The 13053-nt window shown below is 50.3% G+C and overlaps 2 protein-coding genes across 2 annotated transcripts in view; one reads left to right on the forward strand and one right to left on the reverse strand.

The window, feature by feature from the left end:
• LOC139751391 (uncharacterized) overlaps positions 1-4027 on the reverse strand; it is a 36239-nt gene extending 32212 nt beyond the window's left edge. The window contains exon 1 of the mRNA XM_071666769.1: positions 1695-4027. Within this exon, the coding sequence (XP_071522870.1) occupies positions 1695-3686 (1992 nt within the window). The 5' untranslated portion in view covers positions 3687-4027. The remainder of the gene's footprint in view (positions 1-1694) is intronic.
• LOC139751140 (uncharacterized) lies at positions 3910-8816 on the forward strand. Its single transcript, XM_071666238.1, has 3 exons — positions 3910-4088; positions 4246-4383; positions 5520-8816. The coding sequence occupies exons 1-3, from the start codon at positions 3910-3912 to the stop codon at positions 8554-8556; spliced, it is 3354 nt and encodes a 1117-aa protein (XP_071522339.1). The 3' UTR covers positions 8557-8816.
• The last annotated feature ends 4237 nt before the right edge of the window (positions 8817-13053 follow it).

Below are 13053 nucleotides of genomic sequence, written 5' to 3' on the forward strand. Positions count from 1 at the left end.
TAAGAGGCCATGCATGAGTTATGAGTTTTGATGAAAACATCGTCAATAGTTGTATGCTAGTTTAAAAATATGTAGGAATAGCCTCAATAAAAAGATTGTTCAATGATGTTTATGTTACGAACAAAAGTGTACATCTTGGAAGAATGAAGGCTGCGTTTTCCAGAAAGCTTCATTTAGTTTTTAATGACCGCAGAAAGCTGAGGTTCAAGACAGAAGGCAAGTCGGATGTGTAGTGCTTGTCATGTCATTTTGGTGTATATATGTTGGGTTTATTGTGGATGGGGGATCTTTGAGTATGGGCTGCTGAAATATGAAGCGCGGTTAAGCTTTTTATTTTCAATGGGTTGGTGGTTAATTGTAGAGTATTGTGAGTCTGAGCTGTTGAGTGCCAAGCATATTGAGGTGGGATTGTATTGTGTAGTCTGTGTCGTTTACATGATTGTGATGCGCTGAAATGTCTCTAATCCGGCGAATTATAGTTCGGGCAAAACAGCAGTGACCGAGCTCGGCAAAATTTGTACACTGCCGTCAGCTGTTATGGTCGCTTGCTTACTCACAGTCGGCCGCTGTGCTTAGTGACCTGTTTGTATACAGATCAATTACGTACACTTTCGTGTTGTTTTTCATGTAATTTACGGCAAAATAATACTAAATGATCATAGCATAGACTGGTTGGTCTACTTTTTTTTTTTCCCCTTCGATTATGGTTCCTTATACGCCTGATTTTTATTCTTTTTTTTTTTTTTTACAGTGATAAAGGAATTGTGTAGTTTTCCCAGTCTTCTAAAAATGGTAGTTGGTTGTGTCATTGGTCTGGATTTTTTATTTTTAAAGTAAACTAATCATGGTAACATTCCTCACACTGGAATCTAAACTCTTTGATCTTTACATCTTTACTGTGATTACTTGGTGCTATTTGTAGTTATTATATGTGTGTTATGGGGATAGAGTTTTACAGTCTCGTTACCACGTCTCTTAACTCTCTACAAATGTACCTTGTCTGCACACACACACACACACACACACACACACCAGCCTAAGTCAGGTACCCATCTATCGACCAGCCTCCCCGGGTTCAATGTGGGCCGACTGCCACACCCAGTATTCGGACGACCAATGCGCGTCCGACCCCGAGCTGGCTCATCAATGACGCTGACTGCTACACCACGGAGCCCCGTGGTGTGTGTGTGTGTGTGTGTGTGTGTGAATATCATCGTCCTGAGACAGCACTCTGATGTAATTATCTACGACTACTTAGAATGAGTCATATTATCAAGATGACATATAAGGCCTAGGATATGCACTTCTTTTAAGAGTGTGGCCAAAATATCGTGTGTACCCAGATCCTGTGTGAAACACCATCAACTATGTTTCGCTCAAGTGTAATGTAAATGAGAGGCTTAATTACTGTTAGTATAACGATCGATACATACGCAGGCTTATACTGATAGTCGTATCATCACGAGTACTGCATTATCTACATCCTATAATAAAGTATGGTCTTTGTAACTTTATCTCTGCTTGTATTATCTGCAAATGAGATATAGATTGTGACATCATGGCATCATTACTAGCTTAGTGTGCCACTACCCTAGTAGTGGCACACTACTACTACTACCCTAGTAGTGGCACACTAACCCTACGTGATATTCAACACGAATATCTTATGACACCTCAGATTAGATAAGACTGACCTGCGGAACGGACAGGTCACGGGCATGTGTGAGGCCTTCTGTGGCCCACGTCCTCAGGCTCATCAGGTAGTCCCGCAGCGGTACGAGGACGGTGGTGGGCTTGAATGGTAGGTCCCAGCCCATAGCCAGCAGACCCACCATGGGGGCCATACGCTCCGGAAAGTTTTGAAGGGTGACATCGGACAGGCCGTAAGAGCTGAGGAAGGTCTGGATCCTGGGCACTGCCGCGTTGTAGAGACTCTCTTGCACTTCCCGGGACGCGAGTAGAGTCACCAGCTCCGACGTGTGTGGGGTGACAGTCCTCACAAGGGTTTCGCGATAGTCCTCGTTTTGTAAGCTTTCCAAGAAGTCGGTCCAGCTGCCGTGGGCCAAGGCTTGCTTCATTGAGGCTAATATGGCATCCATATCCAGCCCTTGGGTAACCATAGTTTCCCCACTGAAAAGCGACATGAGTAGCGGCAACAGCTGCTCCAGATCTCCCAGACTTGATATTTTTTTGTTTAACATCGCCTTGCCAAACAAGATGGCATCCTTGATCTTGCGGTTACATGCCTTGTCTGTCTGCATCGACAGTATGACTGGTTCTATCACGTCAATGAGATTCTTCGATCGTTTACTCGTGTTAGGAACGGTATCTGGCTTTGGGATCCTTGTGCTTTCTGCAGGACTAGGCTGGGATTTAGTTTTTGTTTGTTTAACAGGTTGTTGTTTTTCCGTTTTTGGCATCTGTACCTTAGGTTGGTTTACTTTCTTTTTTGGCCCTGGATTAAGTAAATTGTTTGTGGCGCCCAAAACAGAACCAATATCAATATTATTTTTCTCTGCCAGAGTACTCGCCAGAGTAAGCAATGAGCCCATGTCAATACCTTTCTTCTTGGCCTTTTCCTTTTTATTTTTCTTGGCGTCCTTCTTGGAGGGTTTGCTGTTATCCATGAACATAGAAGCCAGATTAACCATAGTCCCAAGGTCTACCTTCTCTCCTCCTCCGCCAGCCAACAGCGCACCCAGCCCTCCAAGGAGACCCCCCATTTGTTGTTGTTTCTGTTGTCCCTCTCTGCCGCCCAGGAAGTTAGCAATGATGGGCGCCAACCCCCCTCCGGCCTGGGTGCCAAGGGTAGCCAGCAGTGGGGCGGCCTGGGTCAACACATCTCCACTCAGGAGCGGCGACAGTACTTCTAGCACCGCGTCCGCATCCAGATCCACCTCGTTCTCCCGTAAAAGCGATGCCACCAGTGGCCGGAACAGTCGCAGAGTTTTATCTTTCCCTCTTTTGGATTTGTCTCCATTCTTGGGGTGGGTGTCGGCGGGTACCTTGTGTTGGGTGTTTTTCATCTGCACTGCGTTATCTGACGTCGAATTGAAGAATTTCTTCAACAGCGACGATACGTCTAGGTTGTTGAGGGTGGCGATGATGAGGTCCCTAATATTATCATCTCCCTTGCCAATGATAGAGTTTATGAAGGCGCGGATGTCGATGCCATACCTGGCCGCTGTGGGTTGCACCATGTCCACCAGCTGACCCAGCGGAAGGCCCGCCAGACTATTTCCCAGTTCGTCTTTCTTAAATATCTGTTCCCATATGAGCGGCAGCGTGGTCACGTCCATCCCTGCGAAGAAGTCCCGATAGTCATCCAGAAGCCCCATCATCTCTGGGGAAAGTCGCTGTTGTAGCTCCGTCCAGAACCGCCCCAGGAGTGCCCCGGAGTCCTTCTGTTTGACCCCCAGCATGAAGCCTTCTACGAGGAGTCTCCCCATTTCTTGGCCGGCGTCGCTGTGTAACATACTCATCAGCTCCTTCATACTGCGCATCGACGACGTCGAGTTACTCACCACATCGAGGAACTTCCTCTGGATCTCCTGTAGACGAGCGGTGTCACTGCTCTTGGGCGTGTCCCCCAGCGTGGGGCTTTGGGTTCCCTCACAACCTACCGTCCATGCCACAACAGCCACCACCACCACGACCCACACCTTCGAGCTTCTTCTCCACAGCATTTTGGGTCCGGCTGCGAACTAGTCTTACTTACGGAACGCTGTCACACTTGCACGCCTCTCTGATGGCCTAATGTAGCCAGTGAACCACACTCACGGTAGTTAGCTCCCTCGCACGGTTTACTAACTGGAAATGACACAATAATATCCTCCTTCCCAGGTGAGCTCGTGTGTAATGTACGCCGTCAAGATGCGCCACACGTTTACATGTCACTAAGCAAACGCAATGTTTCTCTTCCTCACTTCTCACATAGTGTCAGCTAACCCAGCACAAGGTGCTCCTGGTCACTCAACTGCTACACTGACGGTGTCTGGAGCCGTACTGATGTGGTGCATATCCAACCAGATGATCTCCACCCCACCCTATCCCTACCCGACCCTCCTACCGCCTCCAGGCCTCGTCCCGTTAGACTCTTCCTCTCCAAGCATGGTTGTACAGGCGCACAGCAGTGAACACGTAGTCTAATTTTGTACGACTTTGTCAAAAGTATACGTGGAGTACAGGACGACCCAGTACGCTAGTATGTGTAGTTAATATAGTTTCTATCTCGAACATTGGCAGGAGAATCTTAAGTGAACATTTGTGGAAAAAAGAAAGAGAACAGATTGTATTGGAAAACGAAAGAACCCGTGTGGTGAAGTCGTTGACCCGCCGACAGGTCCCGCCACAGACGCTGGAGTACCACTCATCAAGCTTTGTGTAAACTCTTCACAGAAAGTATGACAAATACACATACAATCAGTACTAAACATATAAATGCCATAACTAATATTATGATGAGTGCTTGGTTTCTATCTGCACTATTTTTTTCGATGTGGTGATTATATATGCAGCCGAGTCTTTAAATATGCTTACTGAGTGGCCGTAGGCTCATGCAACCTTGGCATTGAAATCCCCCGTTACGACAGGCAGGAGAGGAGGAGGAAATGAACTAACGAGTGTGGAACTCCAGTTGCTTCGCTCATTACCTTCCAGATGTTCATTACCTTACCACAAGCACATGCTCACTCCACTGAGCCCCCACCACTGCACCCTCAGTGGGAAGTCCCAGTGGGACTCACAGTCAACTGAGATAAAGACTCATGAATAAATATGTAGCTGGAATAATATATATCAAAAACTTTATGATAGTTTTATTCCCATTCAAGATTAAGACTTACTGAAATCTTATATAAGAAGAGTCATTACCATACCCGGGTGAGCTGAGTGGCGACATTTCTATCATCACCCACCAGTCCTGCCCTACCGTCACCAACCAGTCCTGCTCTGCCGTCATCTACCCGTCCTGCTCTACCGTAACCCACCACTTCTGCTCTACCGTCACCCACCAGTCCTGCTCTACCATCACCAACCAGTCCTGCTCTGCCGTCATCTACCCGTCCTGCTCTACCGTAACCCACCACTTCTGCTCTACCGTCACCCACCAGTCCTGCTCTACCGTCACCAACCAGTCCTGCTCTGCCGTCATCTACCCATCCTGCTCTACCGTAACCCACCACTTCTGCTCTACCGTCACCCACCAGTCCTGCTCTACCGTCACCAACCAGGCCTGCTCTACCGTCACCCACCAGTCCTGCCCTACCGTCACCCACCAGTCCTGCCCTACCGTCACCCACCAGTCCTACTCTACCGTCACCCACCAGTCCTGCTCTACCGTAACCCACCACTTCTGCTCTACCGTCACCAACCAGGCCTGCTCTACCGTCACCCACCAGTCCTGCTCTACCGTTACCCACCAGTCCTGCTCTGCCGTCATCAACCAGTCCTACCCTACCGTCACCCACCAGTCCTGCTCTTCCGTCACCCACCAGTCCTGCTCTACCGTCACCCACCAGCCCTGCTCTACCGTCACCCACCAGTCTTGCTCTACCGTCACCCACCAGTCCTGCTCTACCGTCACCCACCAGTCTTGCTCTACCGTCACCCACCAGTCTTGCTCTACCGTCACCCACCAGTCCTGCTCTACCGTCACCCACCAGCCCTGCTCTACCATCACCCACCAGTCTTGCTCTAACGTCACCCACCAGTTCTGTCCCACCGTCGCCCATCAGCCCTGCTCTACCGTCACCCACCAGTCCTGCTCTACCGTTATCCACCACTCCTACTCTACCGTCACCCACCAGTCTTGCTCTACCGTCACCCACCAGTTCTGCCCCACCGTCGCCCATCAGCCCTGCTCTACCGTCACCCACCAGTCCTGCTCTACCGTCATCCACCAGTCCTACTCTACCGTCACCCACCAGTCCTGCTCTACCGTTACCCACCAGTCCTGCTCTGCCGTCACCAACCAGTCCTACCTTACCGTCACCCACCAGTCCTATTCTACCGTCACCCACCAGTCCCGCTCTACCGTCACCAACCAGTCCTGCCCTACCGTCACCAACCAGTCCTGCTCTACCGTCACCCACCAGTCCTGCTCTACCGTCACCCGCCAGTCCTGCTCTACCGTCACCCACCAGCCCTGCTCTACCGTCACCCACCAGTCTTGCTCTACCGTCACCCACCAGTCCTGCTCTACCGTCACCCACCAGCCCTGCTCTATCATCACCCACCAGTCTTGCTCTACCGTCACCCACCAGTTCTGCCCCACCGTCGCCCATCAGCCCTGCTCTACCGTCACCCACCAGTCCTGCTCTACCGTCATCCACCAGTCCTACTCTACCGTCATCCACCAGTCCTACTCTACCGTCATCCACCAATCCTACTCTAATGTCACCCACCAGTCCTGCTCTACCGTCACCTACCAGTTCTGCTCTACCGTTAACCACCAGTTCTGCTCTACCGTCACCCACCAGTCCTACTCTACCGTCACTCACCAGTCCTTCTCTAATGTTACACACCAGTCTTGCTCTACCGTCACCCACCAGTTCTGCTCTACCGTTAACCACTAGTTCTGCTCTACCGTCACCCGCCAGTCCTGCTCTACCGGCACCCACCAGTCCTACTCTACCGTCACTCACCAATCCTTCTCTAATGTTACACACCAGTCTTGCTCTACCGTCACCCACCAGTTCTGCTCTACCGTTAACCACTAGTTCTGCTCTACCGTCACCCGCCAGTCCTGCTCTACCGTCACCCACCAGTCCTGCCCTACCGTCACCCACCAGTCCTACCCTACCGTCACCCGCCAGTCCTGACCTACCGTCACCCGCCAGTCCTGCTCTACCGTCACCCGCCAGTCCTGCTCTACCGTCACCCGCCAGTCCTGCTCTACCGTCACTCACCAATGCTGCTCTACCGTCACCCACCAGTCCTGCTCTACCGTCACTCACCAGTGCTGCTCTACCGTCATTCGCCAGTCGTGCCCTACCGTCACCCACCAGTCCTGCCCTACCGTCACCAACCAGTCCTGCTCTACCGTCACCCACCAGTCCTGCTCTACCGTCACCCACCAGTCCTGCTCTACCGTCACCCACCAGTCCTGCTCTCCCGTCACCCACCAGTCCTGCTCTACCGTCACCCACCAGTCTTGCTCTACCGTCACCCACCAGTCCTGCTCTACCGTCACCCACCAGCCCTGCTCTATCATCACCCACCAGTCTTGCTCTACCGTCACCCACCAGTTCTGCCCCACCGTCGCCTATCAGCCCTGCTCTACCGTCACCCACCAGTCCTGCTCTACCGTCATCCACCAGTCCTACTCTACCGTCATCCACCAGTCCTACTCTACTGTCATCCACCAATCCTACTCTAATGTCACCCACCAGTCCTGCTCTACCGTCACCTACCAGTTCTGCTCTACCGTTAACCACCAGTTCTGCTCTACCGTCACCCACCAGTCCTACTCTACCGTCACTCACCAGTCCTTCTCTAATGTTACACACCAGTCTTGCTCTACCGTCACCCACCAGTTCTGCTCTACCGTTAACCACTAGTTCTGCTCTACCGTCACCCGCCAGTCCTGCTCTACCGTCACCCACCAGTCCTACTCTACCGTCACTCACCAATCCTTCTCTAATGTTACACACCAGTCTTGCTCTACCGTCACCCACCAGTTCTTCTCTACCGTTAACCACTAGTTCTGCTCTACCGTCACCCGCCAGTCCTGCTCTACCGTCACCCACCAGTCCTGCCCTACCGTCACCCACCAGTCCTACCCTACCGTCACCCGCCAATCCTGACCTACCGTCACCCGCCAGTCCTGCTCTACCGTCACCCGCCAGTCCTGCTCTACCGTCACTCACCAGTGCTGCTCTACCGTCACCCACCAGTCCTGCTCTACCGTCACTCACCAGTGCTGCTCTACCGTCACCCGCCAGTCGTGCCCTACCGTCACCCACCAGTTCTGCTCTACCGTCACCCACCACTTCTGCTCTACCGTCACCCACCAGTCCTGCTCTACCGTCACCGACCAGTCGTGCCCTACCGTCACCCACCAGTCCTGCTCTACCGTCACCCGCCAGCCCTGCTCTACCGTCACCCTCCAGTTCTGCTCTACCGTCACCCGCCAGTCCTGCTCTACCGTCACCCACCAGTCCTGCCCTACCGTCACCCACCAGTCCTACCCTACCGTCACCCACCAGTCCTGCCCTACCGTCACCCGCCAGTCCTGCTCTACCGTCACCCGCCAGTCCTGCTCTACCGTCACTCACCAGTGCTGCTCTACCGTCACCCACCAGTCCTGCTCTACCGTCACTCACCAGTCCTGCTCTACCGTCACCTACCAGTTCTGCTCTACCGTCACCCACCAGTCCTACCCTACCTTCACCCATCAGTCCTGCTCTACTGTCACCCGCCAGTCCTGCTCTACCGTCACCCGCCAGTCGTGCCCTACCGTCACTCACCAGTCCTGCTCTACCCGTACCCACCAGTCCTGCTCGTTTATCTCCCTCATTTGCCACCTTTTTCCCCAAGCCTTGTCCCCAGCGGTAGGAAGTCATGACCACCACAGTCAGGTGGTGTGAGTGAGGACCGCCCGGGGGAAGCCACGTGATACATGCAGGACTCTAACACCTTCATACCCGTACCTCCTACGTGACCTCATTCACCTCCCCCCTCCTTCCTCCTGCATCCCCTCCCCTCGCGGTCCTCCTTCACTCCTCTCACTTTCCCTCGCGTTCCTCCCTCACTTTCCCCGCACCCTTTCGCTGTCCTCCTTCACTTTAGCCGCACTCTTTCCCTACTCTCCCTCACTCTACCTGCATCCGCGCCCTACCCTCCCTCACTTCCAACCCCGCTCCCTCCCTCACCTCATACACTCCCTCCCTGCTCCTTTCTCCTTGCCCTCCATTACCTCCTTCCTAATCCCACTCCCTGCCCACCATTACCTCCTTCCCAATTCCACCTCCTGCCCACCATTACCTCCTTCCCAATCCCACCCCCTGCCCTCCATTACCTCCTTCCCAATCCCACTCCCTGCCCACCATTACCTCCTTCCCAATCCTACTCCCTGCCCACCATTACCTCCTTCCCAATCCCACTTCCTGCCCACCATTACCTCCTTCCCAATCCCACCCCCTGCCCTCCATTACCTCCTTCCCAATCCCACTCCCTGCCCACCATTACCTCCTTCCCAATCCCACTCCCTGCCCACCTTTACCTCCTTCCCAATCCCACTCCCTGCCCACCATTACCTCCTTCCCAATCCCACCCCCTGCCCTCCATTACCTCCTTCCCAATCCCACTCCCTGCCCACCATTACCTCCTTCCCAATCCCACTCCCTGCCCACCTTTACCTCCTTCCCAATCCCACTCCCTGCCCACCATTACCTCCTTCCCAATCCCACCCCCTGCCCTCCATTACCTCCTTCCCAATCCCACTCCCTGCCCACCATTACCTCCTTCCCAATCCCACTCCCTGCCCAGCATTGCCTCCTTCCCAATCCCACTCCCTGCCCACCATTACCTCCCTCTCACTCCCACTCCCTGCCCACCATTACCTCCTTCTCACTCCCACTCCCTGCCCACCATTACCTCCTTCCCAATCCCACTCCCTGCCCACCATTACCTCCTTCTCACTCCCACTCCCTGCCCTCCCTCACTCCCTCCCCGCAACCCCTCCCTGCCTTGGTTCTGATGACGTCACCTCTCGCACAGTAGAAGCATTGATCCGGTGAACAGCTCAGTGTATTTCCGGTCACAAAAATACTTAACAAAATCTCGACAATAAGTGATACAAAATGACTGGCAGCTGGCGAATAGAAAATAGAAAATCCTCCTCAAATTGTCAACTGGTCGGTCGTGCTTCGACTGTAAATAGAACATTAAAAACAATAATCGGACAGAATCGCTAATAACTGAATGTCAACATGGACTCCGGAATACTAGATCGTGTTCCACGGATGTAACGTATTAAAGTCATTTATTCATTTATCGATGTAAAGATACCTTCGAATTTTGTATACTTAGACTTACAAAAAGCTTCAGGTTAAGTACCTCGGACGAGATCGTTAGATGATACTGAAGCTGACGGTGCAGGTGGTCGAATTTACGTGTGGGTGACTGACTAGTGGAACATATGGGTAATAAACGGGCAAGCGTGCCACTGGCTCTGACGGGCAGGGCGCCACAATCTTACCAACCATATTATTATCGTTATTATCATTATTATTATTATTATCATTATTATTATTATTATTATTATTATTATTATTATTGTTGTTGTTGTTATTATTATTATTATTATCATTATTATTATTATTATTATCATTATTATTATTATTATCATTATTATTATTATTATTATTATTATTATTATTATTATCATTATTATCATTATTATCATTCTACCTGGTTTAGAAACAGTAATATATATAAGTATACGTATGTGAGTAGGAGAGATAGTCAGAGGGCGTTATTGGATTACGTGTTAATTGATAGGCGCGTAAAAGAGAGACTTTTGGATGTTAATGTGCTGAGGGGGCAACTGGAGGGATGTCTGATGACTATCTTGTGGAGGCCAAGGTGAAGATTTGTAGAGGTGTTCAGAAAAGAGGAGATGATGTTGGGAAGAAGAGGGTGCTGAGAGTAAGTGAGCTTGGAAAGGAGACTTGTGTGAGGAAGTACCGGGAGAGATTGAGTGTAGAATGGCAAAAGGTGAGAGCACATGACGTTAGGGGAGTGGGGGAGGAATGGGATGTATTTAGGGAAGCAGTGATGGCTTGCGCAAAAGATGCAAGTGGCATGAAAAAGGTGGGAGGTGGGCAAATTAGAAATTGTAGTGAGTGGTGGGATAAAGAAGTAATATTGTAAACGAAAGAGAAGAGGGAGGCGTTTGGACGATCTTTGCAAGGTAGTGGTGCAAATGACGGGGAGATGCATAAATGAAAGCGGCAGGACGTCAAGAGAAAGATGGAAGAGGTGAAAAAGAGGGTAAAGGAAAGTTGGGGTGAGAGAGTATCATTAAATTTTAGGGAGAATGAAAAGATGTTTTCCAGCAAGGTAAATAACGTGCATAAGACAAGAGAACAAATTGGAACATAGGTGAAGGGAGCAAATGGGAGGTGATAACAAGTAGTGATGAAGCGAGAAGGAGATGGAGTGATCATTTTGTAGGCTTGTTGAATGTGTTTGATGATAGAGTGGCAGTTATAGGGTGTTTTGGTCGAGGTGCTGTGCGAAATGAGAAGGCCAGGGAGAATGGTTTGGTAAACAGAGAAGAGGTAGTGAAAGCTTTGCGGAAGATGAAAGACGGCAAGGCGGTGTGTTTGGATGGTATTGCAGTGGATTTTATAAACAAAATGGGGTGATTGTGTTGCTGATTGGTTGGTAAGGATATTCACTGTATGTATGGATCATGGTGAAGTGCCTGAGGATTGGCGAAATGCATGCATAGTGACATTGAACAAAGACAAAGGGGTTAAAGGTGAGTGTTCAGATTACAGAGGCATAAGTTTGTTGAGTATTCCTGAGAAATCATATGGGAGGGTATTGATTAAGAGGGTAAAGGCATGTATAGAGCATTAGAATGGAGACGAGCATTGTGGTTTCAGAAGTGGTAGAGGATGTGTGGATCAGGTGTTTGCTTTGAAGAATGTATGTGTGAGATACTTAGAAAAACTGATGGATCTGTATGTATCACTTATGGATCTGGAGAAGGAATATGATAGAGTTGATAGAGATGCGATGTGAAAGATTTTAAGAGTATATGGTATGGGAGGTAAGTTGCTGGAAGCAGTGAAAAGTTTTTACCAAGGATGTAAGGCATGTGTACGAGTAGGAAGAGAGGAGAGTGATTGGTTCCAGCGAATGTCGGTTTGCGGCAGGGGTGCGTGATGTCTCCATGGCTGTTTAATTTGTTTATGGATTGGGCGGTTAGGGAGGTGAATGCAAGAGTTTTGGAGAGAGGGGCAAGTAAGCAGTTTGTTGTGCATGAGAGGGTTTGGGAAGTGAGTTAGTTGTTGTTCGCTGGTGATTCAGCGCTGGTTGCTGATTCGGGTGAGAAACTGCAGAAGTTGGTGACTGAGTTTGGTAAAGTGTGTGAAAGGAGAAAGTTGAGAGTCAGTGTGAATAAGAGCATGGTTATTAGGGTCAGTAGGGTTGAGGGACAAGTTAATTGGGAGGTGAGTTTGAACGGAGAGAAACTTGAGGAAGTGAAGTGTCTTGGATATCTGGGAGTGGACTTAGCAGCGGATGGAACCATGGAAACGGAAGTGAGTCACATGGTGGGGGAGGGGGCGAAGGTTCTGGGAACGATGAAGAATGTGTGGAAGGCGAGAACATTATCTCGGAGAGCAAAAATGGGTATGTTTGAAGGAATAGTGGTTCCAACAATGTTATACGGTTGTGAGGCATGGCCTGTAGATAGGGTTGTGCGGAGGAGGGTGGATGTGTTGGAAATGAGATGTTTGAGGACAATATGTGGTGTGAGGTGGTTTGATCTAGTAAGTAAAGAAAGTGTAAGAGAGATGTGTGGTAATAAAAAGAGTGTGGTTGAAAGAGCAGAAGAGGGTGTTGAAATGGTTTAAACACATGGAGAGAATGAGTGAGGAAAAATTGACAAATAGGATATATGTGTCAGAGATGGAGGGAAGAAGGAGAAGCGGGAGACTAAAGTGGAGGTGGAAGGATGGAGTGAAAAAGATTTTGAGTGATCGGGGCCTGAACATACTGGAGGGTGAAAGGAGTGCAAGGAATAGAGTGAATTGGAACGATATGGTATACCAGGATCGACGTTCTGTCAATAGACTGAACCAGGGCATGTGAAACGTCTGGGGTAAACCATGGAAAGGTCTGTAGGGCCTGAACGTGGAAAGGGAGCTGTGGTTTCGGTGCATTACACATGACAGCTGGAGACTGAGCGTGAACGAATGTGGCCCTTTTGTCTTTTCCTGGAGCTACCTCACTGGGGGGGGGGGGGGGTGCTATTTCCTGTGCGGCGGGTTGGCGACGAGAATGGATGAAGGCAGCAGGTATGAATATATGTGTGTG

The sequence above is a fragment of the Panulirus ornatus genome, chromosome 11 (assembly GCF_036320965.1).
Source record: "Panulirus ornatus isolate Po-2019 chromosome 11, ASM3632096v1, whole genome shotgun sequence".
NCBI lineage: Eukaryota > Metazoa > Arthropoda > Malacostraca > Decapoda > Palinuridae > Panulirus > Panulirus ornatus.